This window comes from Xenopus laevis, chromosome 5S (genome assembly GCF_017654675.1).
Source record: "Xenopus laevis strain J_2021 chromosome 5S, Xenopus_laevis_v10.1, whole genome shotgun sequence".
Taxonomy (NCBI): Eukaryota; Metazoa; Chordata; class Amphibia; order Anura; family Pipidae; genus Xenopus; species Xenopus laevis.
In genome coordinates, this window is record NC_054380.1 from 135,784,228 (window position 1) to 135,802,605 (window position 18,378).

The following is an 18,378-nucleotide window of genomic DNA, read 5'->3' on the forward strand; positions in this document are numbered from 1 at the left end:
GCTACTTCGACCTTCGACTACGACTTTGACTAAAAATCGTTTCACTATTCGACCATTCGATAGTCGAAGTACTGTCTCTTTAAGAAAGAACTTCGACCCCCTAGTTCGCCACCTAAAAGCTACCGAAGTCAATGTTAGCCTATGGGGAAGGTCCCCATAGGCTTTCCAAGTTTTTTCTGATCGAAGGATAATCCTTCGATCGATGGATTAAAATCCTTTGAATCGTTTGATTCGAAGGATTTAATTGTTCGATCGAACGATTATTCCTTCGATTGTTCGATTGAACGAATTGTGTAAAATCCTTCGACTTCGATATTAGAAGTCGAAGGACTTTAATTTGCCAGTCGATTATCGAGGGTTAATTAAGTGTGGTTAAATTTAGCCAAGGGTTGTGCGCTCAAGCATCTTCTCTGTATCTCTGTACAGTGATAACGAGTATCCCAGCTAGCAGTACAAAGTCCAAGGAGTGTCCAACAAGAAGCTGGACGAACAGGTATTTACCTCCAAGGCAAACACAAAGGAGAGGCTCATTACTAACTGACTTTGTGAGATAATAGACCTGCTCTGCTAATAAGCTGGAATGTCCTCAGATTTCTGAAGAACCAGGAGGGCAGAAGGAGGGTTGCTAAGGAGTATATATATAGATACAGTTACATCCACTTGACAGAGAGAAGGAACGAAAGGAATCGCGTGAGTTACCTGCTGAGCATCGTTAGAATAGAAGCATGGACTGCACAGGTATGTGTGTATCTACAGTATATACAGTATAATGTTGCTCCCCCCTCTCTCTTTATGGGGCAGATTTACTAAAGGGCGAAGTGAGAAATGCTGGCAATAACGCCTATTTACTAACGAGCGCAGGTGTAACTTCGCTAGCGAAAGAGAGTGACACTAGCTGTCATTCACAACCTATCGCCAGGAGAATTTTCGCTCTGGTGAATGGATGTTACTCCGCAAATTCACTAAGATGCGGATTTTACTGAAAGTTAGCTCTTTCGCCAGACTTGACTTCGCCAGCTCAGACCAGGGGAATTGCATTGGAGTGTATAGATCTTCCTCATTCTTCTGTTACTTACATCATATTCTTTAGTGCAAAAAGTCCCAAAAAACGCTGGCGTCTTTTCCTTTTTTCAGGGTTATAGGCTGCAAAAGTCCTTAAAATTTTTTTTGGGTACCCGGGTTCCCCCCTACATTTTCTAACATACGGAACATTGACTATACAGTGTGCTTGTGTGTAGAGCATTGTAATAACTCTATTGTCTTTATTAAGGTTCCCCGGGCTTGTGTAATGTATTTGCTGCAACATATACGTCCATTCAACTTTATAATTTCCTACCGGCCAGCGTTTGGCACCCTGGGCTTTTTTTTAACTTTGCATTTTTGTAAATTAGCGTTGTCTGATTGAATGTAATGCCTGGATATATATATATATATATATATATATATATATACACACACACACACACACACAAATGTAGAATTAGGTACTTCTCAAATAATATCCCAGGATCGTTGATTCTTAATGATTTTTTAACTGGATTCAGTTTAATACGCTTTTGGGATAAGATTAATTTACCAAGTTTGTGTCATATTGGATAGCTTAAGCACTGTACATACAGTATGTGAGTGTTATAATTCTACATAAAGTCATAGTATCATTTTTTAGAGGGTTGCGGTTTTCACTAGCAATAAATAAATCCAGGATTCAGTTCTGGATTCAGACAGGATTCATCCTTTTTCAGCAGGATTTGGATTTGGGCGAATCCGAGTGCCTGGCCAAACCAAATCCTCAAAATCATGTGATTTTTTAGTCACACAAACAAGGAGGCTAAATGGCTAATTACTGTAATTTAATTGCAGCATGTGGTTCTCTTTAAAGCTTTTTTTGGCATTTCCAGATTCGGTTTGATATTTCACAAAGGATGTGGGATTCGGCCAATCCTAAAATAGTGGATTTGGTGCATCCCCAGTTTTCATGGCTGAAAAAGAAAATGAACACTTTTTGTAATATATATTGCAGGTATGGGACCTGTTATCCAGAATGCTTGGGACCTGGGTTTTCTGGATAACAGAGCTTTCCGTAATTTGTATCTTCTACTAGAAAATCATATAAACATTAAATAAACCCAATAGGCTGGTTTTGCTTCCAATAAGGATTAATTATATCTTAGTTGGGATCAAGTACAAGTTACTGTTTTATTATTACACAGAAAAAGGAAATAGTTTTTTATTATTATTTATTATTTGATTATTATGGAGTCTATGGGAGACAGCCTTTACGTAATGCGGAGCTTTCTGGATAACAGGGTAAAGAATCCCATACCTGTATCATCTTTTGAGATATTTAATCAATGTTAATCAAGTGAAACTATTTTTGAATCAAGCTGAAATAGTTTGGTACAGCCTGTACTCCTTCTCTCTCTCTGTCTCTCTCTCTCTCTCTCTCTCTCTCTCTCTCTATATATATATATCTATATATATATATATATATATATATCTATATATATATATATATATATATATATATATATATATATATATATATATATATATATACACACTTACACAACATACATTAGTATTTAGTTTTTGGGTTTTTTTATTGGACAATGACTCCGTTTTCACAAACAAGAAGTATATCCTGACTTCTGTTAGTCTCAAGGAATTGTTTTTGAAACCTGAATTTTAAAAAACAAATTGGACTTTTAATAGTTACCAACTCCTGTGCCTATGGACTTATACAGAAATTCTAATGACCTTCTGAGACCCAACTCTGAGTTGAGTGCCTTTAACTCTATTTCATATTGCAGTAAACTTTTAGGGCAGGCATCTCCAACCTTTTTTTACCTGTGAACCAAATTCAGTTGTAAAAAAAAAGCTGAAAAGCAACACAAGCATTACAAAAATTCCTGTGGTGGGCAAATAATTATTGGCTATTTGGTAGCCCTGATGTGGACTGGCAGCCTACAGGAGGCTCTGTTTGGCAGGTTTTTTTGATGATAAACACACATTTTTCATGCTTTATTAAAAGTCGTGTTAAAAGTCTTAATAAAAAAGTACTCCAACTCAGACCTACAGTACCAAGTCCATGTAGAAGTCAATGGCAGATGATATCCTGATCTGCGATGAGTTTCGTGCAATAATCCGAAGACTTTGTGGTTTTTGGGCGTCAAATCCAAAAAAGTCTGAGGTTTTGTGCATCAAATCCGAAAAAGTCGCAGTTTTCTGCGACAAATCCGAAAAAAAAATCCTAAGATTCAGGTTTTTCATGCTTTTTCATGCTTTTTCATGCTGTTTAAATGAACCAAAGAGCCTTAATTGTGAAGAAGAAAGAAATAATATATGGCAAAAAAAAAGAAGATTTTGCAATTATAATTTATATGCGCTATATGTTTTTGTTTTTTTTTTGCTTTTAGGGAAAATGATGCTGATTGTTGTCTTCTGTCTTTCAACCTTCTTGCAGCATGCAGCTGCTGCGGTAAGTACTGCGCTTTTTTATTCCATGTCACTTTTTTGCTAATCTGTTCTTTCTATATGTTCTATGTGAGAGTAGGCGTGTGCTTGTATGAAGCAAGGGCATTCAATGTGTAGACTTCCATGTGTAGATTACTGTTTGGTGGCATGAGGTGAGAAACTTCTCCTGGGAAAGTTCATTTACTAAAACTGGGCAAATTGACCTTATTTCTGTAGCACTAAACAACCAATTAGTAGTTTGCATTCAGTGTTCGTCCTACAGCAGACTAATCACAGCTAATTGCTGGTTGAGTAAATGCTACTGTACATTGAAAGCTAATGAATCCCATGGAGAGAGCAGGAAAAGAAACAGCCATTAGTAAGTGGTAAATACCAGCCTATGATTACAGTTAGTGCCCAAGCGCACAAAATGAGTAAGGCCATGTATTGATCTACTTTTGGCCTTAAATAAAGTTCCCAGTTCTATTACAAGCCTGGCTGTGTATTTTCCTTCTGGTTGAATACCTCCACCCTGAGCTGTAGGTCTGGAGCAGGTGCACCCAGACCCCCCATTAATGCCGGTGAGATTATAAACTTAGTGGCTACACACGGGGAATTCTTTCTTTTCTAAAATTGTTAAATATTGCAAGAGCGTGTTAGGCCAAACTCCAGGCTTCGTGTATTAGCTACAACAGAACAGTCAGCCCATCCACGTTTTCCAGGTGATAATCTGGATAGGAGAAAAGTTGGGGCATGGTAGGGAGTAGTGATGGGCGCATAAATTTGCCAGTCGCGAATTCGTGAAACTGCCGCAAAAATTTGTCGGGGAGAATTCGCAGGCATCAAAAATTTTTTGGATAAGCATCGGAAAAGTTGCTTGTGTCAAAACATTGTGCGTCAACATTATTTGGAAATTCACGAAATTAGCGAAATGGGACAAATTCATCCATCACTTGTAAGAAGCTAACTGGGTGCAGTTGGATGTATAGTACATCCACACTCCCCAGTCTCTCCTGTGCTCCTTCACCCCTGTCACTGATGAGGAAGTCTCAAAGCTTCTGGCCTCTTCTCACCTTACCACCTGCCCGCTTGATCCAATTCCCTCAAAACTTCTCCGCAATACCAATCCTTGTCTAATTAAAGCCTTAACTCACCTATTTAATCTTTCGCTCTCAACTGGACTGTTTCCTTCTCAACTAAAACATGCTCTTGTCACCCCCATTCTGAAAAAACCCTCTCTTGATCCCTCCAATCTTGACAACCTCCGACCTATCTCTCTGCTACCTTTCATCTCTAAACTACTTGAGCGCCTAATACAAACACAAAAATGGGGGGTTGTGGGTGCACAACTGAGGCCAATTTCAAAACGTTTAGAGCCCTGTCTAGATGATTCAAGTAAAAATGCAAGTGCATGTACTTTTGAAACAGGGTTTTTTTGTTACAAAGTTATGATCATAATATTGATAAGCCACCATACCACGTCAAGGTAAAACCCCACATGGTGGTCCCTAACTTATTAACCTCTAATCATAGTAAAAAAGGAATTTTACCTCTGTTTAGTAACAATTCTTTATGTAAACATCTCCTGTGCCTTGGTTTCAAACTATGTGCTAAATCCTCCAAAATACGATAATTTATCACCCAAGGTGACGCTGCCAAAATTCTTATTCACTCTCTCATCATATCACGTCTAGACTACTGTAACTCTCTTTTAATTGGCCTCCCCCTCCAGAGACTGTCACCTCTCCAGTCCATAATGAACACTGCTGCGAGGCTCATACACCTCAGCAACCGCTCCTCCTCTGCCTCGCCATTCTGTCAATCCCTGCACTGGCTTCCACTACCTGTCAGAATCAAATTCAAATTAATGACACTGACTTTCAAAGCACTTCATAACTCTGCCCCACCCTACATCTCTGAACTCATCTCTATATACTCACCCACTCGCTTACTACGCTCCTCTACTGACCTGCTACTCAACTCTTCTCTCATTACCTCCTCACATGCTCGCATTCAAGACTTTGCAAGGGCCGCACCCCTCCTCTGGAACTCTCTCCCATGGTCTGTCTGACTTTCTCCCAACCTTTCTGCTTTCAAGAAATCTCTGAAAACGCACTTCTTTCGAGAAGCCTCCCCTCACTCTGCTTAACTACCAAACGCAACACCACATACAGTACCACATTTCTCACCCACTTAATTTGTACTTGCTCACTCCCACACCTTGTGTATTACTCCCTTCCCTTTAGACTGTATGCCTATGCATAGGGCCTTCCTCACCTTTTTGTATCTGTATTGATTGTGATGTATGTAACTCCATATGTTCTATGTATATAATTCATGTGATTTAGTTGTATAATCACATTTACTTTACAGTGCTACGCAATATGTTGGCGCTATATAAATACATGTTTATAATAATAATAATAATAATATGACATGTCTGCACGGCTACAAGATGCGGTAGAGGCACATGGGCAAAAATCTCCTGGAAATCATCCATGTCACTGGGGAAATGTTTTTGTATCTCAATGTACCAAACTGTCACCATGTTACATTTTTGTAGCGGTCAGGCATTTGCTCAAATGACAGAGGGAGAGATGGATAGAGCTGGAGTGAATAAAACTATAAAGAATACCTTTTTTTACAGGCCGTGTTCCCTTTTTCCACACTATCAACGTATAATGCCACCAACAGGCAGAAGATCGTAGATACCCATAATGCCTACAGGAGAAGCGCCAAACCAACTGCAGCCAACATGCTGAAAATGGTAAGAGAATAACAAGGATATAAACTTTATGTGCCCTTTACTGGTTGGGATGGTTGGAGTTAGGATTAGGTAGGCACCTGATGTACATGCCCCTTAGAGATGCCTTTGAGAAGAAGCCTGTTAATTAAGCATTTTAATCGATACAATAGTAGTTCTAAAGTTGAACTGAAGAAGCTGGAGCAAGTTGCCCGTTGCATTAGGCTTACCACTAAAAAACAACACAGGGCCATTATTGAATAATAATAAATAAATGTTACAGTAGTTTCACTGCACTTATAATCATAAAGTATTTTCATCAGGGATTAAAGATTCAGAAAGGTGTTAGTGCTCAGCATTGCTGCTAAGCTGTAGTGATGGGCGAATTTATTCGCCAGGCGCGAATTCGCGGCGAATTTGCGCGATTCGCCACCAGCGAATAAATTCGCGAAACGCCAGCGAAAATTCACGGCAAAAATTCGGCGGCCTCAAAAATTTTTCACCGTTTCGCGAATTTCGCAAATTTTTCGGCGAAGCGAAACGGCGCAAATTCGCCCATCACTACTAAGCTGCACTGAGCACTAACACCCCATAGCACATAAATATGTTTGAGTTTTCAAAGCCTATTTAAGAGCATACAAACTGCAGACGAAAATATGTACAGTAATGTGTCTATATTCAAATTTCAATCTTACCAGAGTTGGAATGCCAGGGCAGCAAAAACAGCTGAGAATTGGGCACAAACATGCAATCAATATCACAGTCCACCATCCTCCCGCCAGATTACTAGTAAGTATATTTGTTCTAGTATCAGTGTTGGACTGGCCCACCGGGATACCAGGAAAACTCCCGGTGGGCCCATATGTTAGTTGAACCTCATGCTGCTAAACATCTGGCCTATTTTATGGCCATTCCCTATTTCTATGAGAACAAAGAGGTTAAATAGATGAAATAATAGATTATAGTATGTAAAGAAAAGAGACTAGGAGAATAGAGGTTGAGTGAGGAGAGGAAGAATAATAGTACTGAGAGTGGGCCCCTGGTCTAAGGTTTTTGGATTGGCCCTATGTCTAAGGTTTTTGGGTGGGCCCCTGGTCTAAGGATTGTTGGGTGGGCCCCTAGTCTAAGGGTTTTTGGGTGGGCCCCTGGTCTAAGGTTTTTGGCTAGGCCCCTGGTCTAAGGTTTTTGGGTATGCCCCTGGTCTAAGCTTTTTGCATGGGCCCCTGGTCTAAGGTTTTTGGGTAGGCCCCTAGTCTAAGGTTTTTGGGTAGGCCCCTAGTCTAAGGTTTTTGGGTAGGCCCCTGGTCTAAGGTTAGTCCGACACTGTGTAAGATACATCTTTGCAGATATTGCAAAATCACCCCCTAACCTGCATGTGTGAATGGGTTGCAAGTTTGGGGACCTATAGTGGGAGGGAGGGGGACAGATTCCTAGGTTCCTCCCCTTGACCAACAAATAAATACAGCACGGCCAAATCCAATAAGTGAACCCTTATATCTCCAAAGCTGCATGACACATGAGGACCCTCTTTGCTGGTTTCAGGAGAGGGCAAGAAGGATGTCATCAGAATTCCCCTATTTCTCATTACATCATGATAATGAGTGACATCACCTCAATCTTTTAGATTTCACCTGTGGGGAAAATCTGTTCATGTCGTCCTATCCGGCCTCTTGGGAGGAGGCGATTGAATCACTTCACAGTGAATTTAAGAATTTTGAATACGGAGTAGGAGCCAAAGATCGTGATCTCGACATAGGGCATTATACCCAGGTAAAGCATTAAAAAAAGGCATTATGTTTGCCCAGAAGCAGTAACTCATAACAACCAATAAGATGTTGGCTTTGAAACAGGTGACCAGTAAACGCTTCCTGCTGATTGGTTGTCATGGGTTACTGCTCCTGGGCAAACTTGTGCCTTTTATTACATAACCCCCTATGTATTTTCTGCAGGCACATATAAAGATCCAACTCAGATAACAGAATATCTTTGATTTTGGCTCATTAACCAAAGCTACCAGTTCAAAAAAAGCTTATGGCTCACTTACTTGTGTTATAGACATTTTTATCTCATGAATGATACCTTGCAATGTAATAGATAAGGAAAATCAATGCTACATACCTCCCCTGCTGACAAAGAATTAATAAACCATAAAATAAATATGGTTAAAAATGGCATATTTTATATAGTGAACTTATTGCACGAGGCTAAAGTTTCAGCTTGTCAATAGCAGCAATGATCCAGGACTTCAAACTTGTCACAGGGGGTCACCATCTTGGAAAGTGTCTGTGACACTCACATGCTCAGTGGGCTCTGATTGGCTGTTGAGAAGCTAAGCTTAGGGCTCGTCACTAATTATCCAGCAGAAAATGACCTTCCCTGGCTGTAATATAAGCTGATGCTACAGGTTTGCTGATTATTCAATTCTGATGCTAATTGCACTGGTTTCTGTGCTGTCATGTAGTAATTATGTGTATTAATTACTAATCAGCCTTATATTGTGACATTTCTATTCTATGTGTACTGTATATTGTGAGTGGGTCCCTAAGCTCAGTAAGTGACAGCAGCACAGAGCATGTGCAGTGAATCAGCAGAAAAGAAGATGGGGAGCTACTGGGGCATCTTTGGAGACACAGATCTTTACTGCTAAAGGGCTGTGGTTGCCTTGGGCTGGTACAGAAGCACAAAACATCATGTACAACATTTCTAGCTATCTACTGTACGGTATGTTGGTAGCATAGTTTGCTAAAACAAATGTAGTGACAATTTAGTCCATTAAGACCACACCCCATCATGTTTACTTACTTCCCTGTTCTGCTCCAAACTAGTGCTGGGCGAATTTATTCGGCAGGCACAAATTTGTGGCCAATTTCCCCCTTTCGCCACCGGCGAATACATTTGCGAAATTGGCCAACGAATTTTGTGACCGGTGAATTTTTTAGCAAAACTGCCCATCGAATTTTCGTCTGGGTCAAAAAAATTTTGATGCCGGCGACAATTCTGACGCCGGCAACAATTCCGACAATGGCGACAATTCTGACAATTAAAAGCACCCTTTGACTAAAGCCCATTAAATTGTCGCCTGCGTTGGAATTGTTGCAGAAAATTCGCCGTTTCACGAATTTCGCAGGAAATTTGCAATTTTTTTGGTGAAACAGGAGAAATTCACCCATCATTACTCCAAACCTCACCCAGTTTGGGAAACCAACCCCCTTTTGAGACCCACTTGATGGAATAATGTCGGCTTGCAAATCAGGCTTATGGCATAAGGTCTTTACTTACCCTTTAACTAATGAACATTTTATTTTTCATGTAAATCAATATATATAATTTTTTTTGTGATTCTAGATTATGTGGTACAAATCCTACCTGGTCGGATGCCATTGCACGGAATGCCCTGTTGTTAATGGCGGGACATTTAGATACTACTACGTTTGTCACTATTGCCCGGCGTAAGTGAACATAGAGGTCTTTCTATTCTCCTTAAAGAAATGTCTGTGGATTTGATGTTCAGTCTCCATTAGGATCCTGTTTACTAATTATTTATTCTTTTCACTATTCTAGAGGAAATATTGCTGACACAATAGAATATCCCTACAAATCTGGCCCGGCGTGTAAGGACTGTCCAAACGCATGTGATAATGGCCTATGCAGTAAGTGCATAAAGCAACCCAACACTTTACTGCAATTTACACTAAGGGGCAGATTTATCAAAGGTCGAAGTGAAAATTCGAATAAAACAAATAGAATTTCGAGCTAATTTTTGTGTACTTTGACTAGGGAATAGTCCAAATTCGATTTGAATTTGAAAAGAATTATGAAATTTATCAGGTACTGTCTCTTTAAAGATTCGACTTTGACCATTCGCCATGTAAAACCTGCCGAATTGCTGTTTTAGCCTATGCGAGACCTCCTAGAACCTATTTGGAGTCAATTGGTGAACTTTGAGAAATCAAAGGGTTTTTTTTTGGGAAAAACGTTGAATCGTATGATTCGAATGCTCTATTACTTCGATTCGTACTTCAAAACGGACCTATTCTGCCAAAAAAACCCTTCAATTTAATTTCGGTTGGTCTTTTTGACGCTTGATAAATCTGCCCCTAAATTAATTACACTGCTGATATTATGAGTTTGCACTAGGAGTGCCCACAGCTCATGTATAATTCCATTTCTGTTGTCGAACGAGGCAACCAAGGTTTCATCTGCTTAGTTCTAGTGATGGGCGAATTTCTTCCGTTTCGCTTTGCCAAAAAATTTGCTGCAAAATTCAGGAAACTGTGAAAAATTCTCGAAATTTGCAAATTTTGATGCCTTCGTCAATTTTGACGCCCGCGTCAGTTCTGACGATCGCGTCAATTTTGATGCCAGCGTTAAAGTCAATGGGTGTCCGAATAATGTTGGTTTTAATGCGAGCAATTTTTCCAAAGCGCGTTTGCACTGGAGAAGTTTTTTTTCACGACAGTTTCGTGAATTTACCGTGAATTTGCGCCTGACGCATTTATTCGCCCATCACTACTTAGTTCTATCACTCAGCTGAAAATAAGGGATATATTTGAGCATATATTTGTTTAGGGGGAAATGGGAACAGAAGAGCAGGCAGTAACCTTTCCAACACTTTTCTGTTTGTTCCTTGTACTGGCTCCCACGCTTGCTATGTCTTTCAGTCACACAGTTTGCTACTTCAGGCTGTATAATCTGGGGCAATTGGACTGTAAGCATGGGTTAGCATGTGAAAGGATACATTACTCTGTACAGGGCTTTAGTTGCGCTTTAATGGAATTAAAGGAGACATTTTATGAAAAAACAAGAATGTACCAGTGCATTTTACTCATTTAAATATAGAAGGAATGTGCTTCAAAAAGTTATGTTTCTGGTTACATTATTGAAAATTCCTGCAAATTCAAAATTCGACCCTTGATAAATCTGCCGCTACATGATAATTTTCGAAATTCGAATTTTCAAATTTTTTTCAAATTCAAATAGAATTTGGACGATTCCCTAGTCGAAGTACACAAAAATTAGCTTGAAATTCGAATTTTTTAAATTTTATTTTTTACTTTGACCTTTGATAAATCTGCCCCGTGGCATATATTACTCTTACATATAACTGCCTACAAAATTAGGGTTTTTTCATTTATCCTTTAAAGGAAATGTGCCCACATGTTTCTTACATTACTTTTCTTGTCTCCTTTCAGCCAACCCCTGCCCATATGAAGATAACTATAGCAACTGCAATGATTTGGCAACTAAAGGTCAATGTGATAAATACCAACTTGTAAAGGAAGGTTGTCCTGCTTCCTGTCTCTGCAAAAACAATGAGATAATATAATCGCTTCTCTGGGCTCTCCAACTCATCCGTTTAAAACGAAGCACCTGTATCTAGTGGCTAAAAGCAATTTATTGAGGTGCATTTTGCAATTGAATGCTAATTAGCCATTTAGAAATATGGAGCAATATAGGTGCCTTCTCTAAGGGGGTCATTTATTAAAGTCTGAATGCCAAAAATGCGAAAAATTTGAGTTTTTGTAACTATAAAATCTACATTTTTTTTGGAAAAAAACACTCACATTTTTCGTGATTTATTATTAGGGATGCACAGAATCCACTATTTGGGATTCGGCCGAATACTGAACCGAATCCTAATTTGCATATGCAAATTAGGATTCGGATTCGGTTCGGATTTGCATATGCAAATTAGGGGCAGGAAAGGAAAAAGGAAAAATTAGGATTCGGATCGGCAAGACACAAAGATTTGGCCGAATCCTGCTGAAAAAGGCCGAATCCCTACCGAATCCTGGATTCGGTGCATCCCTATTGTAACGGTTGGCACCCTAAATCTAGTACCAATGCCAAGCACCCTGGTCTCGGCTCCCACTTCTGCCTGTAGCAGCCGCCTTTGGCCTCGGGAGGAGCCCTCAGCTACTCAGATGCCGCCAGGTCTTATAACGAGAGGTGCAAGGTGAGGGGTTCTAGACAAGCAGAGGGGCACAACAGTAAGCGAGAGTCTTTGGGCAGAAGATCACAGTACAAGGCGTTAGACAGAATCGTAGTCAGATCAGGCCGGGTCGGGGCAGGCAGAGAATAACGTAGTCAGGCAGGCAAGGGTCAAACCAGGAAGTCAATCATAGGGTTAAGCAGAATCGGAGTCGGTAATCAGGCAGGGGTCAGGATACAGAATGTAGAATCGTTAAAGCCAGGCAGGGGTCACAACAGGAATCAAAACAGGTTTTCAGGATCAGAATAGCTTAAAGCTCAAGAAGCACCAGGAAACAAATCCCATCACAGGCAAAGTCTAGCAGCACAAATGAGCCTTTTATAGCGCCGAGTTTTCGCGCCATTGCGCGCCTGCGTCACAACGTCCGTGTCACAACATCCGCACGTCCGCGTCAATAAATAGAACGAGACGCGTGCGCGCGCGCCCTGAGAGACCAAAATGGCAACAGAGGAAAGACGGCGTGGCGGGCGTCCCCGCCGCACCACTGGGACCACCAGGGTGAGTTACTTTCATCACACCTATTTATTATACCCCGAGGCTGCTATCTCCATCTCCAAGATGTCGGGGTCCTGTAGAAGTCAATGGCAGAGGTCCCATTTTAAATGTGAAGTTATCATGGTCTGCGCTGAAATGCGGAAAAATCAAGTGTTTGAGAGATTTCACGAAGCAAAAACCCTAGGTTTTTTTTTTTTTTCGAACCGATTTTATCGCAATTCTTTCAATGATTAATAAGGTCAAATCGTGGATTCTAGTTTGGTCATACTTTTTTTTACTTAAAAAATCTGAAAAATTGGATTTTGATAAATAACCCCCTAATTGTAATTTTAGCTAGGACGCTATTCATTTAACATAATGGAATGTTTTGCTCTTTATATTTTTAATAATAATTAGAAGACAAATAAATACATGACTAAATATATATATATATATCTATATATCTATATATATATATATATATATATATATATATATATATATATATATATATATATATATATATATATATATATATATATATATATATATATATATATATATATAGGGATATATATATATCCCTATATATCCCTATATATATAGGGATGATACTAGTTATTATATCAGAGAAATATTAACCAGTATTCACTGCAATTAAGGGGCAGATTTATCAAGGGTCGAATTGAAAATTAGCATTTTTAAATTACAATTTCAAGTTTATTTTAGTGTAATTCGACTGGGGAATAGTCCAAATTCGATTCAAGTTTAAAAACAATTTGAAATTAATCATGTACTGTCCCTTTAAGAATTCAAATTCGACTATTCGCCATCTAAAACCTGACAAATTGGTGTTTTAGCCTATGGGGGACCTCCTACAATCAATTTGGAGTTGTTTGGTGGACTTTTGAAAATCACATTTTTTTTAAAAATAAATATTTTTTTTTTGTGTGAAAAAACTCAAACTTGATTCGAATTCGATTCAAGTTTGCAGTTTGATCCTAATCACCCGAATTTAAAAAAAAATTAAATTTTTTAAATAAATTTCAATTGGACGTTTTTTTCAGAATTTTGAGTTTATGGGAGTTTTTATAGACTCCCATAAATACTAAATTCGACCCTTGATAAATATGCCCCTAAATGTCAATAAAATGACAGATATTGTACAGTATTTACTTCCACTTATTTACATTATTCATATTGCAGAATTGTATCTGTGTGCTGACAGCTTCATATAGTGAAATACAATAAAAAAGATTTTGCTGGAAAAAATGTCAGATGCAGAGAGCTGTGTTGATTTATTCAAAATGTAAATAACGCTGGATTAAGGGCATGGAGCTGAACATGAGAACTGGCCAAATCTCCAGATGGTTTTAAAACTTACAAAGCATTTGTTTTTAGCTTATAGTGCTTTCAAATGTAGAAAATAACATGTACAAAATAGAAATTATTACAGGTATAGGATCCATTATCTGGAAACCCGTTATCCAGAAAAAGGCCATCTCCTATAGAATCCATTTTAGCCAAATAATCCATATTTTTAAAAATATTTTTTTCTGTGTAATAATAAAACAGTAGCTTGTACTTGATCCCAACTAAGATATAATTAATCCTTATTGGAAGCAAAACCAGCCTATTGGGTTTATTTAATGTTTAATGTTTAAAGGATTTTCTAGTAGAAGATCCAAATTACAGAAAGATCCTTTATCCGGAAAACGCCAGGTTCCGAGCAATCTGGATAACAGGTCCCATACCTGTATTATTAGTATTGTTGTTGTATACTACTGCTAATATACTTTTAAAATAATTAAAAGATAATTATATTTTATTTAATATTTTAAATTAGCAAGCACTATAATAATAACTAGGACTATAATACCACTACCACTAATAATTACTATCCATTTGTTTTCTGCTTATAGTGCATTCAAATGTAAAAAATAAAGTGTACAGTACTAAAAATAATTATATTTTAATTATATTAAAAGTATATTATTATCCAGTACAATGATAATAATACTACAGTACTACTACTACTAATAATAATATGTAATTAGATGTATCATTGATTAATTACAAACATTTCAAAAATGTAAAAAAATAAACACATACATTTTATTTAGGGATGCACCGAATCCACTATTTTGGATTCGGACGAACCCCCGAATCCTTCTCGAAAGATTCGGCCGAATACCGAACCGAATCCGAATCCTAATTTGCATATGCAAATTAGGAATGGGAAGGGGAAAACATTTTTTACTTCCTTGTTTTATGTCAAAAAGTCATGAGATTTCCTTCCCGCCCCTAATTTGCATATGCAAATTAGGATTTGGATTCGGTTCAGACGGGCAGAAGGATTCGGCCGAATCCTAATCCTGATGAAAACGGCCGAAACCCGAACCGAATCCTGGATTCGGTGCATCCCTAATATTATTATTGTGTACTTTTAATATATAATTAAAATATGTATGTATGTATATTTTTATTTGTAAAGCGCTCCTTGAGGGAAAAGCACAGCTCAGTGTCAAGGAAACAAAAGGCTAGAGGACCCTGTCCCGTAGAACTTACAGTCTAAATGGGAGGGTAACATACGGACACAATTCGGAGGGATATTAAAGTGCTGTAGGTTACAGTGGGTGAAACATATAAGTGCCAGTTCCCAGTTCAGGTGTTATCCAGGTGCTCCCAGAGTCTTAAAGTTTTGTTTTAAAAACACTGAAGGAGGATTCCCTCTGGAGAGATTCAGGATCAGGAATGACATACCAAATATAAGGAGTTGCAAGAGAGAAGGGTTTATTACGGGAAACAGCAGTAGTAGTGGGGGGGTACAACCAAGCGGTTGCTCTGAGAGGAGCGGAGGTTTCAGGCAGGAACATATAGAGAAACAAGAGATGAGATGTAGTTTAGGTGCAGAGGAATGAAGGGCTTTGAAGGTTATGAGGAGGAGTTTATAAGTTATTCTTTGTTTTATAGGAAGCCATGATAAGGACTTCAGCAGTGGAGGGGCCTGTACCCTTTTGGGTGAGAGGAGGAGAATTCTGGCAGCAGTGTTTAATACAGACTGTAGAGGGGAGAGATGGGAGTTAGGGAGGACAGTTAGTAGAAAGTTACAGTAATCTAGTCGGGATAGGATGAGAGCATGCATGAGCGTCTTGGATGTATCAGGTGAAAGGAAGGGACAGATTTTGGCAATATTGCGTAAGAAAAAGTGTCAGGTTTTGACAGTGGTGTTAATATGATCAGAGAAGGAGAGAGAGGAGTGAAAGATTACCCCCAGACAGCGAGCTGAGTTGACAGGATTAATGAGCCATCAATAGAGATAGTAAATAGGGGAGTAGGACCAGGCTTACGTGGACAGATGATAAGTTCAGTTTTTGTTAGGTTGAGTTTGAGGTTGCGCTGGTTCATCCAATTTGAGATAGCCAGGAGGCAGTTAGAGATCTGAGCCTCTGTTTCAGCTGTTAATGAAGGGGTGGATAAATATATTTGGGTACATCAGCATACAGATGATAATTAAAGCCAAATGAATGGATGAGATCTCCCAAAGACAGAGTGTACAGGGAGAACAACAGTGGACCAAGTACAGAGCCTTGCGGCACCCCCACATTAAGTGGAACTGGAGATGAGGTTTTGTTATCATAAGAGACAGTGAATGATCGGTTAGAAAGGTAAGAAGAAAGCCAAGATGCAGCCTGGTTACGGATGCCAATCGAATACAGAATCTGCATCAGGAGAGAGTGATCAACGTTGTTGATGGTTATCAGGGACCTTTTCTCAATACAACCTTCCCTGGTCTCCAATTTAATGGGGACATTTGGAGCAGCCACCTAAGGCCATGAACCTGGTGGGGCCCAAGATCAATTGGAGGTGGAAGCAACAGAGAAGAACCAAACAGCAGGGGTGGAGGCAAAAGGGTGTTTAGAGAGGAGGTGGTGGGGAAGAACCAGTAAGTAGGCCAGGGATGGAGGACTTTCCAACTTGTCATATTGCTTCTTGGATCAAAGAGATTGGGGCTACTCTCTTTATCTGCCAACTACCCTTGTTGATGGTGATCAGGGACCTTTTCTTAATACAACCTTCCCTTGTCTTCAATTTAATGGGGACATTTGGGGCAGCTACCTAAGGTGGGGCCCAAGATCAATTGGAGGTGGAAGCAACAGAGAAGAACCAAACAGCCGGGGTGGAGGCAAAAGGGTGTTTGGAGAGGAGGTGGTGGGGAAGAACCAGTAGGCAGGCCAGGGATGGAGGACTTTCCGGCTTGTTATATTGCTACTTGGATCACAGAGATTGGGGCTACTCTCCTTATCTGCCAACTCCCGTTGTTGATGGTGATCAGGGACCTTTTCTCAATACAACCTTCCCTTGTCTCCAATTTAATGGAGACATTTGGGACAGCTACCTAAGGTGGGGCCCAAGATCAATTGAAAGTGGAAGCAACAGAGAAGAACCAAACAGCAGGGGTGGAGGCAAAAGGGTTTAGAGAGGAGGTGGTGGGGAAGAATCAGTAGGCAGGCCAGGGATGGAGGACTTTCTGGCTTATTATGACCACATTTTCACTCTTCTGCCATCTAAGAATGTCAGTCTTTACATGTTGTCTCCTTGACTATGGTATGGTCCTCCTGAATTTGCTGAGATCAATGTGTCATAAAATGTTGGAAACACTGCCTCCCAAATTGCTGGAGCCAAGAAGTGATAAAATGATGGGGGATTGAGTGCTGAAACGCGTTTTGCCATGAAATCTGCCTAAGGGATTCACAGAGTTGGTGTATGATAGGGACATCATAGTGCTGTCCCATGCTGGTTGTTACTGAGTCCTGTAATTCTGGGGGTCAACTTTACCATTGTTTCTTAGGGTTCCTGCACATTTTCAGGTGAATGCATGAAGGAAATGTAACCACTGAATCCATATGGCTTAGAAAAAATGTTTGTAGCTCACTTCGTAAACTGCCAGTTTCTGCTTTAAAAACCGGGTCTGCCTTGGTGCCTTATTCCATCCCTTAACTTTTTGAGTGACTTCACTTAAACGTGCAGAAAACGACACTTTACTGTACATTTGGCTTTACGTGACACTAGGAGATCCCATGCGGATGCTTAGTGCTGCGTGGGCAAAGGTGTTTTATATGTAATGTAAATACCGATGCAAATTTGTGCCCAGGACACAATTTAGTAAACAAGGTGTCCTCATCGCTGACACTATTATTATTATATTGTGAACACATTTATATGTCGTGTGCCTGCCAACTAGCGGCCATATTTGAAAATACATGTTGCCTTTATAGGATTTATTTATAGCATTATATTTCATACCCATTTTTATTGTCAATCAAAAGGTACTTTATACATGGTGAGCCCTTGGTATTAAATGTCCACAAATGGCAGTAAACACTTATTTACAGGTGTCCACTTACACCAGGCAAGTCCTGATTATGCAGCTAAGAGGACCTGACAGGGAACTACATCCATTATTTATTCCCATACTATTCTTACATTTTTTTTTATTTTTTTCTTGTTTGGGGGCATCAGACAGATTCATGGAGCTCTCCAAAACTTGGTTTAATCTCAGCTCAGGACACAAGCCAACAGCACAATGCTTGGACTTCCTGCTCCTCCCACCCATGATGCTCTTCAAGGCCAACCTACATTTTTTTTTACTTAGATCAAACAGGCCACTTTATGCAAATAGATATCAGTAATATAATTCTGTGGCAACTAATGT

The 18,378-nt window shown here is 39.4% G+C and overlaps 1 protein-coding gene across 1 annotated transcript; it reads left to right on the forward strand.

Moving 5' to 3' along the window:
- Positions 1-615: 615 nt before the first annotated feature.
- Positions 616-11,742, forward strand: crisp1.7.S (cysteine-rich secretory protein 1 gene 7 S homeolog). Its single transcript, XM_018266006.2, has 8 exons — positions 616-738; positions 3,417-3,478; positions 6,101-6,220; positions 6,895-6,985; positions 7,821-7,966; positions 9,542-9,645; positions 9,758-9,846; positions 11,389-11,742. Exons 1-8 carry the CDS (start codon positions 726-728, stop codon positions 11,520-11,522), a joined length of 759 nt encoding a protein of 252 aa, XP_018121495.1. The 5' UTR covers positions 616-725; the 3' UTR covers positions 11,523-11,742.
- The last annotated feature ends 6,636 nt before the right edge of the window (positions 11,743-18,378 follow it).

Bases quoted from the DNA above. Each gene is read 5' to 3' on its own strand.
- crisp1.7.S (XM_018266006.2), top strand. The intron at 3,479-6,100 runs GTAAGTACTGCG...CTTTTTTTACAG, and splicing joins TGCAGCATGCAGCTGCTGCG to GCCGTGTTCCCTTTTTCCAC. The intron at 6,221-6,894 runs GTAAGAGAATAA...CAATCTTACCAG, and splicing joins CAGCCAACATGCTGAAAATG to AGTTGGAATGCCAGGGCAGC.